This window comes from Pteropus vampyrus, unplaced genomic scaffold (genome assembly GCF_000151845.1).
Source record: "Pteropus vampyrus isolate Shadow unplaced genomic scaffold, Pvam_2.0 Scaffold12, whole genome shotgun sequence".
NCBI lineage: Eukaryota > Metazoa > Chordata > Mammalia > Chiroptera > Pteropodidae > Pteropus > Pteropus vampyrus.
Window position 1 is genome coordinate 16,298,881 of NW_011888793.1, and position 22,680 is coordinate 16,321,560.

General features: G+C 33.5%; 1 protein-coding gene and 1 pseudogene across 1 annotated transcript in view; both read left to right on the plus strand.

The window, feature by feature from the left end:
* Positions 1–3,391: 3,391 nt before the first annotated feature.
* On the plus strand, positions 3,392–3,510 carry LOC111732978 (annotated as a pseudogene).
* Positions 3,511–12,508: 8,998 nt separating this feature from the next.
* NAALADL2 (N-acetylated alpha-linked acidic dipeptidase like 2) overlaps positions 12,509–22,680 on the plus strand; it is a gene marked incomplete at its 3' end in the record, with an annotated part of 657,209 nt that continues 647,037 nt past the window's right edge. Inside the window, exon 1 of the mRNA XM_011380947.1 lies at positions 12,509–12,678. Within this exon, the coding sequence (XP_011379249.1) occupies positions 12,636–12,678 (43 nt within the window). The remainder of the gene's footprint in view (positions 12,679–22,680) is intronic.

The window sequence follows — 22,680 nt, forward strand, 5'->3', positions numbered from 1 at the left end:
TATATTCATTATAGCAAGAAGAGTCCATGTAGCTTGGCACATAAGGTTGAGCCACAGTACTGTGAAATTGTCGGAAACCAGCCGACCAAGTCAAACCAGGTACCTGAATGGGGGAGCGGGGACTGAGGAAAAAGAGAAGACAGACAGGGTGCAAGAGAGAGAACAGATCTCACAACTGTCTCTCCGAGTTTATTTCTTATGCTCCTTTTTATACATAATCTGTTCCTTTGTGTATCCCAAGATAACATAATTAAAGTAACATCTTGAAGATCAAGGTACAATCGACACTTCCTTTGACACTCCCTTCGACACTCCCTTCCACACTCCCTTTGACACTCCCTTTGACACTCCCTTTTTCTATACTTAATCTTCTTCTTCCTGGAATTCCACAGAACCAGCCTTTTCCCTTTTTTTATGCAAGCAGGCCTCCCAAGATAATCCATGCACTCTTTTGAATTTTGGGAGCTTTAGCTCCCTACATGAAATCCAAAGTCTAGACCTTAGGAACAACCGGAACTAATGAAACAGCCATGAGTAATTCGAACTAATTTTTCTCTTTATATCTTATCTCTGTTCCTTCCTACAAATGAACTTCATTTTTCTGTCTTCTGTGAATAGCTGTTATACGGTCCCTGGTCTCACATGGGTAAACATGGCTATACATAACTCCTGACTTTACATGTTACAGGCCTCACTTTAATCTTTTGGTCCCAAAACAAAATCTCTCATCTTCCTAATTGGAGTCTAATGTACATATTGGTCCAATCAACTGTAACCTGTGGAATGGAATATATTACATAGAACAAAATGCTTCATCCCTGTGGATTTGGGAAATAGATAAGAGAGAATCATTGTGATGTGGCAGAAATTTCAAAAACTATATATCATAGTAGTTTGTAAATCTTATAATAACAATAAAACAAAAAAATAATCATTTTTATAGTTGAAGTTCATTCAGAGCCTATTATGATCAGGCCTGAAAGATTGTATCCAACTATCACCACAACCGCATGTGGAGGTTCAGGTGTTTGCTTTATATTTTAATGAAATAAAAATTGAGGTTCAGAGAAGTGAAATAATTTGCTCAAGGTCACACAGGAAGTTAGTGGTAGCCATGACCTAAATCCACATTTCTCTGGCTCCGAAGTTCATAAAAAAGATGTCAATAGAACAATACCTAGTGTATAATTTTAACTAAAAAGCATGTTTCAGATGTTCTGTACATATTAGAATTTATATTTTTATTCATGCCTATAACTTGACTAGCTATATTTCTCTATATCTATATCATATCTCTATCTCTCTACCCTATTATGCTCCTTTCCTTCTCTTTCTTTCTAGGGCATATACTTAAAAGTTAATACCGGCTACCTCTGAGAATGAGATCATTTGTTATTTAAATTCTATTTTTCTGTCCATATTTTTTGTTAATGATCACATATTGTTAGGATCATAAGAAGATAATTTTTGTTTCATAAAGAACTAGAAATGTTGAGCTTATTTTCTTATTTTGCTAAGTTTTTGGAGAGTGAAAGTTTTTCTTTAGTGGCTTCTTGTCTGCTTTTTTTCCACAGCTTAAACAGAATTGTCCTGCTGTTTTCTTTTTCTAAGTAAGGTCTTCCCAATTAACATGGCGGCTCAGACACTTTTATTATTCTTTGGAAAAGTATGAGTTTATAAAAAACAAGCTGTGCAGTATCTGCTGAGTGACATTTACCACCCTCTCCTCACAAAGAATATTCAAATGTTATAGCTTTTTAAGTATTCCATAGGTTTTCCTCCTAGGTCCCTTTAAGGATTCTTTATTAAAGTTTACAAAAATATCTTTCCTTGCACCTAAATTCATCAAATACTTGCAGAAGACCTATTTATACACTTTTTATTAGCTATTTACTAACACTAATAAGCTCAAGATTTCATTTAGAAACATCAGAGACATAATTTATAGATAAATTGTATGGATATTCTTGAAAGCACAGTTTAGAACACCTTGTCTTTTACATTTCTAATTTAATATAAAGAATAGTCAATAAACATAAATAAGGCTTACTTATTTTCCTCAAAATACTAAATAAATCTTTCTTTTGATTATAAACTAAACATAACTTGTTTTAAAATATAAAAAATCAAGTAGGATGCAAGGAATAATTAGACAATCACTATAATGTAGAGATAATCATTGCAATATGTTTAGCATATGTCATATATCTTGACAAAAATATAACAATGATGTGTTGCACTTTTGCAAGGCAGTGAATAGTTCTGCATTAATAGTTGCAGATCATTCAGTTATACTAGTGTATAATAATTGATTTAAAAACCTCTTATTGTTAGCATTTAATTCCTTATTTTTTTTAGTATCATAAAAAAAACCTTGACAAATATTGTTATATAAATTCATTTGCAGATTTCTGATTATTATCTTAGAAAACTTCCTAGAAGTGAAATTTCAAATGCTGTGACTTTTATTTAATATTTTAAATATATTTTGCCCAGTAGTCCTCTAGCTAGGCTGTACCATTTCTACTCTATGTATGAAGGAATACTTTCTATTTTATTTGCCTTTTATCATAAAACTAGTCTACAGGACAAAATATCTAAAACAATTGTTTTCAGACATCGAACAACAGGGAGCTCATCACTGTGATCTCCTAGAAAAGGAAATGAAATAAGGTGAGCTGTATAATTTCTACACAGAGGCAATTTCCAGAATATGATGAAGGGACAAAGAACCAAAACAAGTCTTGAGTTGTAGAAAACATCTTAGGATGATGGAAGTGTTGTATATGTTGAATGTTGTGGTAGTTGTAAGGATGAGTACTATAGAGGAAAAAAAAATATTTTTCCTCTACTCAGGTTCTCCATCGGGGGCCCTGTAAATTAGACTGACAAAAGTCAGGTTGACGAGAGGAAAAATAAAAATTTATTAACGTGTACATTGCACATGTATACATGGCAGTACCCAGTGATGAGTAACCCAAAGCGGTGGTTAGAACTTTTGCTTATATATAGCACCTTAGACTACACAAAGGAAAAAAGGTTGGAGCTTCTAAGAGAGGAAGGCAAGTTATTAGAAGAAGAAAGGGAAAAGTATGTTAAACAAAGGTAGTCTCATAAGGTTTGTTGTGGAGATTCAGCCCTTACGGTCTCCATTTGTAAGAGTTGTTAAGAATCCTTCTCTTTCTAGTAGTGAAGAAGGAGATGCCTTTTACAAATAGAAGGAAATTTCTTTTTCAAAAGGAAAACTTGTGCCCTGTTTATAGAGCTTTTGTTGCATCTGCTGGTTCTCAATGGCTTTTAGCTAAAAATAATCCATAAACTTAACGAGGCATATTTTGGCATAGCATTTTCTGATACCCTTCAATACATTTATCAAAACGTATATAACAATGTCTATGGCCATGCCACCCTAAACAAGCCCAATCCCATCTGATCTTGGAAGCTAACCAGGGTCGGGCCTGGTTTGTACTTGAATGGGAGACCACCTAGGAAGACCAGATGCTGTAGGCATAAAAAATAAGGGATTGTAAGTTGACAAGGTCTTTGCAATCTGTGAGATCAACCGAGGGTAGCCTTGCCTAAAAAAAAAAAAATAAAAAACAAAAAGCAAAATTTATATAACGATGTGTTTTAAATAGAGTTCATTTTATTGCATGTAAATATTCAATACAGAAGCAAGATTGCACCAATTTTTATTGTTATCAACAGTGAAAGAGAGTATGATAAATGTTTAAAAAATGTTTTCTTACATTGCTAAATGCATGTTTCTCATTGGATCAGATTTCCGAACTTACCCTTGAGATTGATCACTTCTGAATTTACCCTTGAGATTAATCACTTAATGGAATCATCTTTAGCTCATTAACAATTTGAAACTCAAAGAAAGCAATTCTAATATGCTAATTTGATGGTAAAGATAGACTATTATATTTACATAACTTTGCATATTTACATTATAATATTTGGATACAGAAATGGGGAAGAAAGCTCTCATGACTTAATTTATTAAGAAGCCAATGGTTACATGAAAATGCTTCAGAGGATAGGCTAGAAACTTACCCCAAACAAGACCATATAGAGAGAATTGGACCCACTGGAAAGTGAATAACTCATCTAAAATTATTCAGATTCTACTTTAAAAAAAAAAAAAGTTTTCAGACTAACAAAAGTATCTGAGGGCAGATAAGTCCAGAACTTGTGATGTCATAAAATAATCCCTAAATTAGAAAGTAGAATGTTTTCTTTAATAGTTTAAATTGCTTTCCAAGTTTCTCTATGTATTTTACACTTTCATCTTTGTTTTCATTATTTAACTTTTATTTCATTAGGTGCTAATAGGGGTAATTCAATCTTAGATTATTTCTTCAAACTACATTATTGTGCATTTTAAAATATTATAATTTTATATTTGTCACCAATCTGAAGTAAATAATGAGTTTCTTAGATTTTAAGAAAACTAAAATTAATAGCTCTCTCAAACAATATATTTGAATGTGTGTATATATACATACATACCTATGTATATACAAAGGACTGTGATTCCAGGAGGAAGTTAGAATTTGAAGCTTATATGCCATTTTAGATTGTACAAAGGAAAAGGAGTTTAAAACTTCTGCGGGGAGAGAAGAAAATTAGGGGACGATAAGGGGAGGGATTTTATTGTAAATTAAGTGTTACTTAGCATGCTGTTCTATGCGGATATGAGTCCTTTCAGGTGCTAAGAGTTGTCTCCAGAGTAGTTCTTTTCCTAGTAAGGAAGAAGTAGACACCAGTACAAATGGTAACTTATGTCCTTCTTTCAAACAGAAAGTGGAAAGGCAAAGAGCTAATTGCCTTCAGCTCAAAACAATCCTTATGGCAAAGTGGCATAACTTGAATTGCATATTCTTACTTCAGGGGAAAGCAGGAATACTAGCAACATTTTGAATGAATAATCTCCTTTATGTTCTTTATTAATTTGACTTTAAAGATTTTAGGACAAATATAAAATATAATGTTATGTTTTCAATTAATCAGTCATCAAGTATTTATTGAAAGCTTATAAATCTGGAAGATCTAAAAATATCATCCAAGAAATGCTCTAAGCGTGTGCCTTGAGAGTTGGAAGACAGGGCCTTTTTTGCCCTGCATATTTTAAAGATTAGAAGGAAATAATTATTTAATTGATGTTAGTATATACAAAGACTAAAAGTTTTAGAAGAGAGGTGAAGGACATGATGAAGTAAGGATTTATAGCTAACTTTAGCAATGACATGACTATCTCTATTTTTATGTTTATTCCTTCTTAAAACTTCTCACATATGTGAGCTCCTCATTGCCCAAGGCGATCAGATACCATATTTTCCAATGTCATCCTGGAATTTTTTTCTCGCATAGATTTCTCTCCATTAAGTCTCTTATTTTGTGAAATCTATCCAGAGCAGTGATGTTTATCTCTTCATTTCTTCTCTATTTATTTTCTCGTTTTGTAAATATGGTTAGTCTAAAAAAGACAGCAGCCATTCACTTTCGAGAAAGTCTATTTTAAGTACAAGCTGCTTGTGGGGGAAGGTGGGAGACTTTAATCCTTTGTCTTCTTTTTCTGTAACAATGCTAGCTGGCAGGTAGTCAGCAGTGAAAGCAGAAGAGACTGTTTCAGAAAGAACGCATTCTCAGAGGAAAATAGTGGCCCATTATGATGTTGAACAAAGTAGTTCTGTAATCATTTTTCTAGGAAAGCTTGTTATGTGATACTTTGACTCTTTCTTTAAAAAGTAGGGGAAGGGAAAGAAGCAGGGGAAGAGGAAGAGGAAGAGGAGGGAGAAGGGAAAGAGGAATTAAAAAAATAAAGAGGACAAAAAAAAATGAAAGAAAAATAAAAAAAAATTAGAGAAAAGTTGACATACTTTATGAATTGAAACCAAGGCCCCTAGTGTTAATTTTAATCAGTGATCATTATAGTTATTGTGTTTATTTTGGACATGTTTATCAATTATTAATATTTTAAATTAAGTGAGAGGAATGGAGTGTTTCTAAAGACAGTGAGAAGCCTTATTTTTTTACCTTAGCTTCACATAAGAGAAAGCTGTCACCCCCTGAACAGCTGTGAAACGTTGTGTTTGCGTAGTATTTGCCAAATTCCTGCAGCACATTGGCATTATTTATTTGTCTTTTATTTATTTATTTTTTGAGTCTATAAGTGTAGAGGCTGAAGACTGGAAAATATTTTATATTTTACCTAAGCATGAATGACTGGATTGAATTTGCAAAATACTACCAGAGCTGTTTTTAGATCATTCTTTGTCATGGAGATGAAATTTCTGTTTTCAAGATTGGTCATTTCAGGGTGTTTTGAGGAAATGAATTGATCTCCAAGCGAATGATACCTTTTAGCATTTTTTTTATATTTTAAAAAGATGTAATTCTATTATCATTCTGTTATCTTGGTGTTCCTATTAAATCTTGATATTCTAGAGTTTTGGCTATATTTTTCTCCAGCTTTATTGTGAATTTTTAACACGTCCTAAAATTTTCAAATTTATAAGTTCTTCATGCTGTGCAATATCAGACTGTTAGCTTGCATATTCCTTTGGGTTTCTCTCAGGGAGTTTTGCCAATTTGTTGAACAATGAATTATTACATGTAAATTAGTCGTGTGTGTGTGTGTGTGTGTGTGTGTGTGTGTGTGTGTGTGTACACTCAAATTGACGAGGCTGTTTGCTAAAAAGAGTATATTACTTTAAAACTTTCTGACATTAAAGACAAGATTTCATGGGATCCTCATAAAAGTGCACAAATTATTATACACTATGATTACAAGCTTGTATTTAATGTTGTGTTACACAGTTCTTCCACAATCTTGAATAATGTTGTTCCCAGCAGTGAATTCAAATACTTTGTAGTGTAGGAGAGGAAAACTTTTCCCTTTTTCCCTTCTAGGTTCTTTGTCTTCCTAATAATTAAATTGACGTAAGACAGATTAACAGGAGAAAAGCAAATTTAATTACTTACCTACGGGAGTCTCATAAGAATAAAAGACCTGAAGGGCAGCCAGGTAACTGAAGCTGTATAATGTCCTGAGCTAAGAAAGGGGATAAGGGGTCTGGGGATACAAAGGGGACAAGGCCATTTACAGAAAGGCTAATGAGATGTTTGGGAAACAAAGGTTGTCCTGTTATGCAGATAAGTTTCTTAGGTTAAAAAGTTTCTCTGGTAATAGCTCTCTTCCTGGTATAGGCCCCCTTTTCAATATAAGTTTAGGCAGTTTAGGGGCAGGTGAAGAGCTTTTCTGAGTTTTAACTGGGTTTAATTCAAAGGTGAAGAGCTTTTCCTGAGTTTTAACTGGATTTAACTCAAATAATCCTTGTGCCTAAGTGGCACATTTGAGGGTTCAGGGCCTGCCCTGAACTCTGTCAGTAGTATCACAACTAACTTGGTACCTCCATATGTCTGTTATTTTTAGATGAGTCATTCTATATCTTAATTATGTGAGATAATCTATAAACCATCAGTAATTTTTAGGCAACTCTGGTGTGTGTGTGTGTGTGTGTGTGTGTGTGTTAACATATAATTAATATAGTTTCTTGGCTTCTTTATTAATAAAACTATAGTAAAAAGAACGTTAACATGACAATACTCTTGCCATTATGACTTATCTTGTTCTCTTATTAATGGATGTTTTATACTACTGAAACAAATACTTTCTTTGTTCTTCATCAACATTAATTTTAAGATTTAGATGCAGTTTTCTAATAAAAATGATGGAGAAGTAAAAGTTTAGTTAGTAGAATCAGAAGGATATTTTTGCCCGTCTGTTAAGCCTAATACAAAGTATTGAGTAGGTCTTCATTTTTTTTGACCAATTTTTTTTCTTTTATATTTGAATATATAGAAAATTCAATATGTTTTTGTGCATATTGCATTTAACTATTTAGATTTATGATATCAAGTGTGCTTGGGGATTCCAGAGAAGCCTGAGTAAATGAACTAGATGTTATTGGAAGATTAAGAGTCAGAGGAATGGAAAATTGTGGTGATAAAGTAGTGACATTATTGAGTAGGCTGTGGAACAATGAAGACATGTGAGCATGGAAATAGCATGACTATGTTTTAGAAAGATCACTTGGGCAGATATAGAGAGAATGGATTAGAAGAAAGGAACAATTTATTTAGGGAGTTACTGTCTTGGCAAGAGATAATAATTGCCTTACCTAGAGGAAATGGAAAGTTAAGGAGGTGGATTTCAATGTCTTTAATAGGACTCAGTGATTATTTGGGGAATGTGAGAGGATAGAGACAAGGATAGATCCTACATTTCTGTCCAAGGCAACTAGGTGGATGATAATACACAGATCCAGAAGAAAAGAAGTACAATATGTTAGGCCAGCATTCCCAATCATGAGAAAAGTTTGTTTAATTTACCTCTACCCATTCTTTCATATAGTAGTTTCCCATCCTTTCCTAGCTTACCTAGCTATCTTGTTTCTAATAATACTCAAAAGTACTCAGTAGCTATGAGGATCAGAAAATTCTACCCTAGGAATTCTTGGCTATAGCTTACATGAAGGTGAGTTTCTCAGGTGATGAGTTTCTCCAGGAGTAGTTCTCTTCCTGGTTAGGAGGCACTTCTACAAATCTAAAATTCCTTTATAAATGTAAATTTCCTTTACAAAAGAGGACACTTATACTCTATTTTCAGGCAGGTAGGTCAGATAAAGATTTCTGTGAGTCTGCTCAATTGCCTGAAGCTCAAAATAATCCACACGCCCAAAGGCATATTTTAGGGTAGCATATTCTGGTACCTTTCAAGCGCATCCACCCAATTCTTGGAACTGTCACCTCAAAGATCCATTCTGGTTGCTGAGCATGGAATTTCTTTCATGTAATAGCTTGCAGGATTATAGCTTGAGAATTATAATCCTTTTCTCTCTAGCCTTTTCTCTCCATGGATAGCTATGGTTTTAACCAAATTGTTTGTTCTACTTGTGTTATACTTTTCATTGAGAAAATAAGTACCAGGTTTATGTCATTGTTAGATACATTGCGACATTTTACAAACTCAGAGTCCCACGCTCCATAACATACAATGTTAACATCCACCTTAAAAAAAAAAACTTTATATATATGTTTTCAACTTTCCACTTGTATCTTCTTCCCATGTAAATCAGAACTAAACACTTCAATACCTACCCATCAGTTTAAACTGCAACATTGGTTTCTTCCTCCCGTGTAGTTTTAGGTAGAGCTCTCCAATTGAGTGATAAAGGACAGCATTTATAACATCCTCCTTTGCTCACTCTCCTCCTGGTGTTTGCTTTAGAAATAGAATGTTGGTCATCTAAATTTTTAAAAAATGTGCTCAGTAACTTATGGTAAATTCTTTGAATGCATTAAAGACACATTCACTCTCATAGACTTTCTTTCCAAAATTCAGAAAATCTTTCCAAAATTCAGAAAACCTTGATAATTTTAATAATTATGATAGTTTTAATTTCATCATTCAGTAAAGCTATTCTACCTAATGACACCCATGTCATTTGTGTGTGTGTGTGTGTGTGTGTGTGTGTGTGTGTGTGTGTGTTGTTAAAAAACAAAATTCAGTGAGTAAATTTGAAGATCTAACTGGCTTTAGTAAGTGATTCATGAATGGGGTGGAATCTCTTCTAGCAACTAGTGCTCCCAGGGTTGTACAAAATAAAGGGTTTTTGTAGGAAGAAGGGTGGGCAAGGGAGCTATTATCAAAAGAAAAGAAAGAATTATTTTTAGATCAGGACATCTTTTTTTGGGTGTGGGAGGGAATGAGACTTTTTATCATGCAGATTGCTTCTTCTTTCTACTATGGGGATGGAGATGGCCTACCCAGCAGATTACTTCACTGGTGTTGAACAGATAATTTGAGACTGGTTGATTAAGATTTTGTTTCTGCGAGAAGTAGAAACAACGATTAGGTCAGGTATTAAATCTAGTTTTGGTATTGTGGACTTTAGCACAAGTGACTCCATTGTAGACCTACAGTTTTCTCTTTAACAATGTATTTTAAACGAATGCTTTTTTTTTTTTTTTTTTTTTTTTTACTTCTTTGGGTTTTTTTTTTTTTTTTGAGATTCTCTTAAGTGTCCTCATGTCTTTTATCCTGCTAGCTCTTAATTAGCTGCTCTTGCAGATAAACCTACCTACCCGCCCCCTTCTCTTTTTACTTTTAAACTTTAATTTGTCATTTTTTTTTTAGTATCTTATATCATCTTTCCTAATCCATGTCCCCTTTTCTGACCTTAAATCCTTTAAGTCATCCTTTCTGATGATAGTAATTTTATTCATCTTTACAAAATTCGTTGAAGGCATAGTATGTGGTAGTAACTGTGCTAAGTGCTAGAGATATAGTGATGTACACAGAAAAGGTCTCTGACAACAGCTTGCAAGGACACATAATTAAGCAGTACATACAATACAATGTGATAAGAGCCATGATGAAAGGAAAAGTTCTGAGTTGTTAAGGGGCATCTGGAAAGTACATAGAAGAGATATCAACCAAGACTGGGTTCAAGAATTCCTTCATGTGAATTAGGCAAAGGGCAGATGGTGAAGGAACAGCTTTCCTAGGCATTCGAGGCCAAGAGTAGGGAGGAGAAGAAAAGGGGGAGGGAGAGAGATAGAGAGAGAGGTGGGAAAATGTATCTTATATCCATGGCACTTTATTAGTATTGAAACTGTTTCAATATAATTGAATTTATATTTATATTTATATTACTTTCTGTACAGGTACAACAACTTTTGAGATTCCTGGTGTTTATATTTTTACATTTTTCTTTGGCTCAGAAATAGGACTTCTCTACTCTACTTTTATAATGATTTCCAAATGCCATAATTTTGCTAGTAGATAATAGGTGCTTTATACCTATTATTAACTAATTTTAGGTGCCTAGGGCAGATATGTAAATACATTTCCAAGTTTTTCATAATAAGTGAGGATTGATATGTGTATTTCTCTGCTTATGATGAAGTCAGAGTGTGATGAGTATAGTGTTTTATTAGCAAACATTCAATGTCAGGTTACTTTTGGTAAAGTACGTAGCATGGTATATATGATACATTATGCTATTGTACTAGCAAAAGAGTACTCTATTCTGAAATAAACCACAACCTAGATTTTAAATCAGAGGTTTGTGGCATTATAATCATGAAATGGGCCTTAGATATTAAATGGTCCAACTCCCTCATTCTACAGATGAGGAAATTGAGACCCAGACAGGTAATGAAAGAACTTTAAATTAATTGTGATGATTTTTTAGTGTAGTGTTTGTTTTTATTTCTAATACTTTTGAGAAAAACTATTCCAATTTGCCGTTTCTTTTGTTTACCTAGCTTATGTAATCAGGTTATTTTTAATAATCTAGCAAATATGATCTACAGATTCTTTTAAAATTGAAAATTAAAGAACTATTAAAAGAAGAGACATTTGAAACTTGGATTTTTTAAAACTAGTGTGTTCAAAGCTAAAAGTTAAAGAATTCTAGAAGAAGAAAGTAGAGATTGTTTTTTATTTTTGATATCTCATGGGAGGCAGAACTTAAATAAATTTACTCGTTTTTGTGATCTACTTCCTCTCTTACTTAACGATTTATAAAGATAAATCTCCAATTTGTCACTCATCTTTGCTAGAGTCTATTTTTCTCTAAGGCACAAAAGTTTATGTAATACTCACCATGTTCCTATCAAAAAGGCATCACAAATATTGGTGTTCTTCTTTTACAAATGAAGACCTTGAGGCACTCCAAGATTGCATTGAATCATTTATTTAAGGTCTCTCAGTTAATAAATAACACAGTCGATGTCAGGACATAGTGACATCAGTGTGTTAGTTTGGCATCTTTTCTATTGGTCAGGAAGAGAAGGAGAATAGGAGGGAGACAAGGAAGAAGATGAAAGAGGAAAAGGAAGAAGTTGGGGCAAGGAAGAGGAGGAGAAAATTTTGCTTGTTGTGTGTCTGTTAGCTGCCATTCACAAGTTTTGCACAGTCATACATTGCTTTCAATTTTCATAAAATTTTTCTAAAATTGCTAAAATTAATCCCATGTTATGGTTGAGGAAGCTGAGTCTTAAAGAAGTTACATTCCTTGCTTATAGTTACACAGCTAGTATTGGAGGTACTCCAGAACCTGCCTTTCCACCACTGCAAAAAACTGATTCTCATGCTGTTCCTTATCTCCCTGTATTTTTTCAAATGGACATTGCAAAATTCACTTTAAATTTTATTTTATTTCTATAAGGGAAGCAGACCAGCAACACTAACAAACAAAACTGTAACTCTGCACCATGGCATGTTGATAGTATCAACACTCAGGGGGAAAAAGGTACATCTATTTCTGGACTAAAGTGAAAGTAAGGAATTAAAAGTTAACATCAAAACTGAAACAAAGCCACGTTTTGTGAAACACACATTAATAGCAGTACACTGGATCAAAAGATGTGATCTCACTTCATAGTAAAACAGGTCCTGCAAGCCCAGGTAACTCAGGAAGCAGGATGGTAATTATTCACAGAAGAAAGCAGGTAGTATACTGTTACAATACTACAGTAGAAAGTCAGAAGGTCACAAAGCTGGCAGGTAACTGAAACAACTTGAAGCCGCTTGGCCCCCTTTAAAAAGAAATTATAAAATGGGAGAGAATGAAGCAAGTTTACCTAACACATCCTTGCAAGGTAAGTGCCAACAGCCTTGGAAATGTCTGCAATCAGAAATTTAAGCAGTGTCGATTACAAAGTGCGTGCATGTGCGCGTGTGTGTGCGCGTGTGTGTGCGTGCGTGCGTGTGTGTGTGTGTGTGTGTGTGGTGTGCCCCTCCCCTCCGCCCCGCTGAGTTTCAAGGTGTGCTTTTGAGGGTGGGGAGAAAAGGTAGGAATCGTTTCAGAAGAAGCAGGCTGTCTCCGTTGTGCTCAGCAACCTGACCACAGATTTTGTGGAGCTTGGGAGAGCCTTATCCTTTGTCCCCAGTGTGGTGGTGGAGAAATGGTGCAACCAACCCTCTGGTGCAATTTTCATTTTAGACCTTTTTCAACATTGACCGAATATGGATTTTTGTCTCTGCCTATGCAATTTCTATTTGTAATCAAGTTTTGCTGTCCGTGGGATTTACTAACTAAGTGTCCTTGTAATTAATATATATAACTTTTATAAATGTAGAAAACAGGATCTCAAAAGATATCAGTTGGGGAGAGCAGTTTATGTTACATGTCTTACTTAATCAGATACCTTTGTCCTTTGAACGGATTGGCTTTGTTGACATTGGCTTGACTGGGCTTCTACGGTTAGGCTTACTGATAGAAAGGAATACAATGAGCTCACACTTTCCACTTTTTTGAATGAGAAAAGTTCTTTCTTCAAAAAAATAGAAAATGTGTCTAGTGCTTATTTGTTGCCATAATTTTTAGTAGTCTACTACTCTCTTACAAATTACCACCTCTACAGGTAACATTTTGATGAAGATTTTTAAAAAAAAATCTACATATAATGTCATTTTTATTTTTTTAATTCTTTTCTTGTGAGGCTCTCAGCAAGAAAATTCTCAAACCACCCAGTTTTCCATTAAGTACATATAAAACTACATCTATGAAATATAACTCATGAAAGAATAACAATAACGTGATCATGGACATGCCTGGTCATAAAAGTATAGCATCTAATTTATAGAGTTGAATTCTTTTCCAGAATGCCTGTGTTCTTTCTTTATTTCTTTAATCCTTTCTCAAGTTAATCTGTTTAAGAATCTAGGAATCTTATTTCTATTTCTTGATGTTTTCTAAAAATGTTTTTGAAATACTGCATAAAATGCTATCATGAAGCATTTTTAATTTAAAGATTAATAAAAGAAGTCATTTATTGCATTCCATTAAAGAAAAACAACAAGATAAAAGGCTCATTTAGCATAATTCTATGAAATATTTTAATTTTATGTGTTTTATAGACAAATGCTATTATGTATGTGATTATAACATATACGTTCATTGTCTTAGTAATATCTTTTGTTGAGAAAGCATACTAGAAGTATTTAGGTTATTAGATAGTTAGTTGTTCATATAATAATAATTTTGTATAAAATATATGTGACTGTATGGCAACCCCTTCCTTACACAGTGTATCTTAGACTGTGTGGGCGTATCACTTGTGTCTACATTCAAGGGATTGAAATAAATTGAGAAGTAACTAGGCCTTTCTCCTTTCCTCTAGCCTCTCCTCTTTCCCCTTATCAACCCTCTTTGTGTCAGGATCATGGATAATATTTACTTCTTATTTTAGAGCTCTAGCATTTGTATAGATTTTCCGTTTTATTTTTCGTTTTTCTTTTTCTCTGACACTTTTATGTATGCTGTGTTTCTGGTAATATGTTTCACTGTAAAAGGATGATTGGTATATATATACACAATTATTTTAAGAATTAATAAACAGTATAAATCAGAAAAATGCCCAAATTTAAAGCAAAAGCTATAGTAAATAATTTGAATGCCATGGTTTGAGTTAGAAAATTATGTGCCTAGATCCGTAAACCTTCTGTCATTGGGAAATGCTCGTGAGAGCAGTTCTGTCCCAAGGTGTTTTATTTTGTGCACTCTCTGAAAACTTTTCAATAAGGAATTTTTTCTTCTCTGATCTTATCTGAGTTGAAATGTATTCTTGTAGGTCCACAAAGAATTCAGATATGTCTTCTTGGGGTATTAAAATGCTCCCATTCCAGTTGTATTTGCCTTAAGATTATTAAGTAAACAAACTAGTTAATCAGGTGAGAGTTAATGAGAAATGATGGTACTTAAGTTGGTTTTAAAATATTTCTGGATTTTCTTAAATTATAAAGGAAAGCACTATGAGGATAATTTGCACCTTTATTTGTATGTGTGAAGGTAAGCGATTTTGTTAAGTGTGTTTAATATTTTATGAAAGATATCAAGATATATCCTACAATATTTATTTATGGAATGAACTAACATTATTCTGTTTTCTGTGCAATACCCTGTCCTATATCCGAGCTTCAGTTTAAAAATTATCAAAGTAAATAAATAGGCATTTTGAGATGTTGTTTAATTTTTGATTCTGAGGTTCTCTGAAATGATACTAGTTATTATCAGCTCTACTTTAAATGACTGTTCACTAACCAAAATGACTATATTCAAATACTATGTTTTGTACAGTAAACATATGGATGATTTAGAGTTTTGGTATGAAGATAATAAATGACAGTAGATTATAATTAGAACTCCATCATGTACTTTGAATAATGATTTTCTAAGGCCGTGTATCCAGATTGTCTAGGTTCATTGGACCATCTCTAGTCACAGCTTGGAGGGCTAGTCAAAGACATTGTCAAAGATTATTTATTTTAGTGCTATTTCCTGCAGGTATCTGACTCATTTATATAACCTAGAAGCTAGTTAGGTGTTCCTGGTCGGTGGAGCTCATACCATAGCTATCAACATTTAGTATTTCCAGTAGTATTGGGAACCTATTTTTTCACAAATGAAAGTGTGCTCGTTCCAAGGTTATCTTCAGCTTACTGCGTTAACAGATATCAATTATCTCTTCAAATATAAAAACCAATCTCTCCCTTTTAGTCTCAATGAAAAGTAACCCCACAGAGAATTATGTAAAGATTTTATACATGAAGGTTTATAACATTCTCAGGATTCACAAAATAGAATTATCTAGGGTTGGATAGAATGCTAGAATTTTCTTTCTAATTTTTCAAGCTATAAATAAAATGCATATGTAATATGACAAGAGGAGAAGGGAGAGTGCTTTTTGAGCATTGTTTGCTAAGGAAAGAAAGCATCATTTCTTTGCATAATATCTGCAAACTCACTTATACCAGAGTGGCACTTGGTCAATCTGTGACAGTATTTAAAGATCTTAGCTGGGATGACAAGATGGTAACAACTTCTTTCCTAACAGGCATCTACCCAGAAAATGCCTTAGGCTGAATTTTCCCCAGAGGCTACGCTTGGGCATGTGAGGACCCCTTACCTATTGTCTGTCAGGAAGGGCATGTATTTTCTACTTCTCCCAGGATTCCTATTAACTTACAGGGCTGACCATAGTCAGAATTGTAAAAAAGAAAGAAAGAAAAAGAAGAAAAGAAAGAATCTATCATTATCCAGCTTTGTTCCTCATCCACTAAATCCTCCTACCTCAGAACTCAGTCCCCATGAGCTTTTTCCATTTTTTTCTCCTCTTTCTTGATCAAAGCATGTCCGCGGCCTCCTGCCTCTTTTTAAAGGATATAATATATGATGTCATGCTTGGAATTATTTGAATAAAAGGTATCTCTGAGTTCAATGAGGGAACAACCTTATGAGAGATTTCTTTGAGTGGGAGTCTCCCCTGTGCTGCTCAACACACCCTCGTCACTCGGGCTGCCTGCTATCAGCTCCTTGGATGTGCCTGAGCACTTCCAATTATAGCCCTCCTTCCTACTTCAGTTCCTCTTAGCCCTCGAGATCTAGGAGACCCCTACCCTAAAGCCTACAAAAGACTAGAGTCCAGGGGAAAATGTTTCTAAATATAGAGAGTTGGCTAGACTCTGCAGGATGTAAGGTCAGCTTTAGACAGTAGTCAGCAGAGAGGAGAGGACTCTTCATCAACCCACTGAAGGAGGATTTGACTATCGTAGTTAGGGAGATAAAAATCTGTAGAATATTAACATTTTCAAGGTAGAAGGGAGCTTAGAGGGGCTCACGTCCAATGTTTCTACTTTGTACAGTAGCAAACAGAGATTCTATGAAGGTAATAAAATTGTGTTTGATTTCTTAGAAGAGTTGCCAGGTTTGCACCTTAACTGCCCAGAGCCTGTAATTTTATAGAGGAATTTGGCGCATTATTTTCTGTAGGCATTTACTTTTCTATTCCAAAAGGGGAAATCAGGCTTATAAATGCTTTTCATATTGACATCTTTTAGTTTCTATAGTTATGGCCTGGAAAGGATTGTTCAGTATTTGGTGAGGTTGTTGAAACCTGGTCCGTTCAGGTTTGGGTTTTCTCTTGACTCTATCACAGTTTCATTGACTTTTAAGACATTTACTTAACTCTCATTACAAACAAGAGAAGTCGGCTGAAATGTTTCTCATGATACAGCTATTTTTAAGAAATTGTTCTTTTTGTATTTGGCTAGTAAAAGAAAAAAAAAAAAAATCTAGGCAGGAAGGTGCCTTAGTGTCTTTGCTTCTAAGTTGCAGCCTCAGGGCAGCAGTACTGCATACCCCAACCTGTTATACTGGTTTGGTGTTCATGTTTATTTTCTGCGGTGGAAAAAATATCTCTGTATTCATCGTGGTAAACCATGCCTGTGAGTGCCTTGAAATTTTTCTAAAACTCTAAAGAGGACTAACTAGTTTGTGACTCTTCCTTCCCAGCCTAGAGAATTTCAACGTTTTTTTTTTCAATTAAGAGAAGTGAAAGGACAGAGAGAGAGAGCGTGAGAGAGAGATATGCAAGGAGTTCTTGTTCCAGGAGGAAGACTTTCACTAGCTCTTAGAGATTATTTGGAACACATGAAGACCTGAGACATTTTGGAGTTGAAATTTAGATATTGAGGTAACAGGGTTTTTTGGTTGAAACTTCCAGAAGCTCTGCTGGAGAGAGGTCTTATTATCTAAAGGCAAAATAGAGCACATTTGGAGTAAGTAAAATTTCAGAGAATGTCAAGAATGGCATGAAATCCCAGGTGAGTCTTACCTAATGGGTTAGGCAAAGGTGAACATGAAGATGGCCTGGGGACTGTTCTCAGATATAAAACAGAAAATCCTTGGAGCTGGCAAATGAGATTAGGAGATAAACTCTGACGTGATATATAAGAAATACAAAATGAAAGCAACATAAATGAGCTAAGGAGGCCTTTTTTTCTTGTCCTTACCTTATTAGAAATAAAATAGCAAGCAATGTACTTGATTGGGACATGAGATAAAGGTGGTTAGAAATGGTCCTCAGTTAAAACCTGCTGCTGGGGGAAAAGTCAGTTCTCAAACGCTTTGAAATTTAGAGTTTGTTTTTATACTTTAAAATGGTCTGGAAGCACAGTTTAATTTCCTTTGATTTAAATTATATTTTATGGCACTGAATTTGTTTTAAAGGGAAACATTTTAAGTTTCAATTAAAGTCACTATAAAATCTTCTTGAAGAAAAGGCGATGCATACCTACAGGATGACTTGATTGTTTAAACATTATTATTAATAATGCAATGAATTTTTTTCATATATTTAAAAGGTTGGATTTGCCTTTGAATCTGCTTTCTTTTTTCTTAAGGTATAGAAATAAAGGATGCAGTAACAAGTTAATGATTATACATGTATAAACACTATATAATTATTACATTTTATGCCTATTCTCTAGATTTTGGAAAGAGTTTAAACAAATTTAGCTAACTGAGTAAGACAGTAAGCCGACCTTCTCACAGTTTTTTGGGGTAGGATTATTAACCAAGCATGTACTTGACTTATCATTGGAAGGTATTCCACTTGATACCTAAGTGAAGGAAAAACAAGTGACTGAGAAGATTGCAAAGATAATGTAATTAGGATGAAAACAAAAGGGCATTGAGCTTTAGTTGATTCCTTAAACTTCTAATCTTCTCATCAGGAAAAGTATGTGTAAATAGTTTTATTTGACAGGGCTATTTTGTTGCTCTGTTGATAGATATTTAACCATCTCCACAGTTGAACCCTTCAGAAGGTACATTCATAAATGCCTTTATAACTTATATTGTAATGCAATCTGTCTGTCTTTTTTAAATCCTTGATCATAGTAATGCACATTGTGCACTGTGTATTAAAAAATTGAGTGCGACTTAGGGGATAGGTACAAATTCCTATCTACTAAAAACAAACAAACAAAACCCCAAAGAAAAATGTTTTGAAAAGTCAGTTACTGAATTTAATGTAGTTCATATAAACAGCAAAAGTTGTATATGTACATCTGTTAAACAACACAGTAAATTTGCTGTGTGACTTCAGACCTTGGTGAATGATTCATTTTGAGAACCGATTAAACTCTTGAAATCTTTCCATCTCTATGATCCTTTTCTTTTCTCAAAAGTTAGTTCCTTCGCAGAAAGAACAAACTAATCAAAAACAGACTCACAAATATAGTGGACAATTTGGTGATGGACAGAGGAGAGGGGGGTTGGGGAGCTGGGAGAATGGGGTGAAGGGTTAAAGAAGTACAAATTAGTAGTTGATAGATGGTCACGGGGATGGGGAGCACGGGGAGCACGGCAGAGGGAATGGAGTTAGCATTAATATGATGGCTAGGTGGAGAGAGGGAGCAATTGGGGGGATCATTTCATGAACTATATAGATGTCTAACCAATGTATTGTATACTTGAAACTATTTTAAATAAATACATTTAAAAAAATTAGTTCCTTTGGAAATGACATGAAGAACAGAGAGGATTATTTTCCTTTTTGTTTACGGACTTTTAATGCATTCATAGACAAGTCACCTCTTTCTTTAAAAGTACTGATAAATCTTGAAAATTCTTCGTTACATACGTATTACTTGGTGGCAGGTTTCAGAGAAGGAAAAATATACTTTGCTACAGAAGGAGGAAGTTGCTTCTACTCTTCCAATTCTTGATTATGCTGTTATATTGTTTTTGGCTATTGTTATAAACACAGACAAATATCTAAGAATTTATAGAGAAACCTAGAACTTTATAGAAAGTTTCATAGAGGGGACATGATGTAAACTGATTCTGGTAGGTTCAGTAATGTAAAATAAGTGCCCGGAGAGAAGAAAGCATTTTCTGGCAAAATGAACAACAGAAACAAGGAGAAGGCAAAGAAATTGAATCCATTCAAGTATATACTTGCTTTATTCTCCTACCTTATTGAAAACATAAAGAATTTTCTAAGAATTTATACTTTGAAATAGGCTACAAATTACTAAGCATAATAGAAAATGAAGTTAAAATAATGTAACAGTTAAAATTTGTATAGAAAATACATTCCAGAACATTCTAAACAGCTACCAAACAAATCACGATTTGCTTTCAAGTTTCCTAATAGCCAAAAGAAAGTAAGAAATTGATTTTAAGATTTGTGGTGTTCAAATAATGTAAAAATGCATCATTATATGAGATTAAAAGATTTCTCCATTAAAAGTGATGTTAAAAATCAGAATACCTTCTGTAGATCAACAGGAAACAAACATAACTAGAAGAGAGGGTTTTTATTAGGCAACACTGAGAAATAAAGTAAAAAAGGGTATAGATTTAAAGAAAATAGTATTATTTAACTTATCTCAGAATCTTGACATGGACAATTTACTTTTGAGCTTCTTAAGCTACTGCACCAACCTATCAGACATTTGTCAGGAAAAAAAATTATACTGAAAAAGATTTAAATTAAAAATATAATAAATCTGAAAATAAAGAAGAAAGGAAAAGAAAACAAATGAATAATTAAGAAATATAGACAATGAAATTTGTTATTTACATAATTGAAATAGTCATGCTATTAAAATTTCAGAATATAAAATAGATCATTTTGAATATTATACTGCTAAATACGTTTTATAAACTATGGTGTTATTGCTCAGGTGTGTCTCCTGAAGTTTCTACTGAATTTTGTATAGGTGTTTTATGTTCGTTTTGATTACTGAAGGGTTCAGTAGTCACTGTGGCAGATTTAGTTAAGGAAGAGAAGTAGGCAAGGCAGGGACAGAGAGTAAGAATAAAGAAAAACATAGTGGTACTGATAATATTCATGTTGCCTTATAAACATATTTAGAGACTTTATAAATTTTAGGTGCAGTGAGGTAATGATGTTACCTTAAGACTTTATTTTTGACAAAGATAAGTAGGAATTGTGGTGGAGTTTAGTAAGAAAATAGTAATGTTTTCATTCTTGAGTTTGAGTTCTCATAAGTTTTAGGCTCATATTTTATATATTTTTTTCAGTTTATCATTTGACCTCTATAGATTTCCTTTAGGTATCATCTTTCTTTCTAGTTTAGAAAGCTTATAATATTGCTTATATTTCTAGGAATTAATAATTACTAAATTCCACAACAACATTGGTATTTAGTTAATAGAAAGTTCTGGCAAGGTCATCTTCACATGAAATTCACATTTACCTACATTGATTAGTTAGTAAATAATTTATCTTCATAATCACATAAATAAAAAGGAGAAAGAACTAGTGTTCATTGAGTACTAATTCAAGGCATAAATTTACTAAGCTCATTTGAATCTCACAACTATCTTGGCCTTCTCTTTTCCTCCAACAAAAACACCAAGATGATTCCCTATTAAGACCGCTAAGTATTTCTAATTTCTGTGAATTTCCTATGGTTCATTCCTTCTTCTCATTCAGTTATCAGATCAAATATCATCTCAATGATACCTTCTCTAGCCTGTAAAACTAAAGCAGCCAGTCTGTATCTTAATGCCTGACTTTAGTTCTTTTAATATTTCACCATGAATCATTTTCTTTTTTTTTCTTTTTTGTATATTTGTCTATTGCCTATTTTCTTACAATAAAATACTCACTGTGATGAAAGACAATAGCTGACTTGTTTATGGCTAGAACCACAGCTAACACACAGTATATTTTCAAGTATGTTTAATATGTTCAGAAAAAATGAACATAAAATGAAATTTACATTTTTTCTAACATGAAAATTAGTTGAGCATAAAATAGCAGTCACTTAACATGGTAAATGCAAAACAAAATAAAACAAGAAGCCTCAACTAAAAAAAAATATTGGCAAATAAAAATGTCTTAAAATTGAAAGAGACCTTTTTCTAGAAGAATCATAATTGATATTGAGTCTCTATTCTAGGAGACTGGGAGCAATGCATTGCCTATCAAAACTAGGGAATTTGTTCCTCCTCATTTTCTCTAGTTCTGTGTTGCAGTGACTTTGGTTGGGGTTAACTAGATGAGGACTCAAAGAGTCTAAGTGTGAAATAATAATTACTATGGTGGTGGTGGTGGTGATAGAGGAAACATTTATTAAGTTTATGCAGTATGCTAGGGACAGTTACAGTGTTAAACATATTTATTTAATCTTCACAACAACCCAATAAAGAATATATGCTCAATAAATATAAATATAAATAATTATATGACTATATCTTCTTTACAGAAAGATAGATGCCTTTCTGCTCTATTTCAGATTCACCCTCATTATCATTCATCATTGCATAGTGATAGAGAGCTGAGTTCATATGATGATAGTGAAATTCGACAAAAAATAAATTTGAGAGATACTTGAAGTTAAATTGATGTTTGTATTAAGTATGGAAACAGGAAGAGGTTGTGAAGACTAGTTTTCTGACTCAGGTGACAGAGATAATAGTATTTTTAACTGATTTAGGGAGCAGTTTATAGGAGAGAAATATAATGAGACTGTTTTAAACAAAATAATTTTAAACTATATGTGTCAGATATTGATGAAAATGTCCAAGACATAAATTGAAAAAATGAACAAATAAACAAACAAACAAACAAAACTAGACCTTGGGAGGTAGAACTAGGATGAAATTAAAGAGTTGGAAATTATTACGCTTAAGTGATAGATGACATGGTGAATAAGTGAGAATATACAAAGATAGATGTTAAAGTAAGAAGAGAGGACTGATGGTAGAATCTAGAAAACACTAACATCTAAAAGTTGAGCAGAAATGAAAGAAACTGAGATGAGGTCATGGGAGAGAGAGA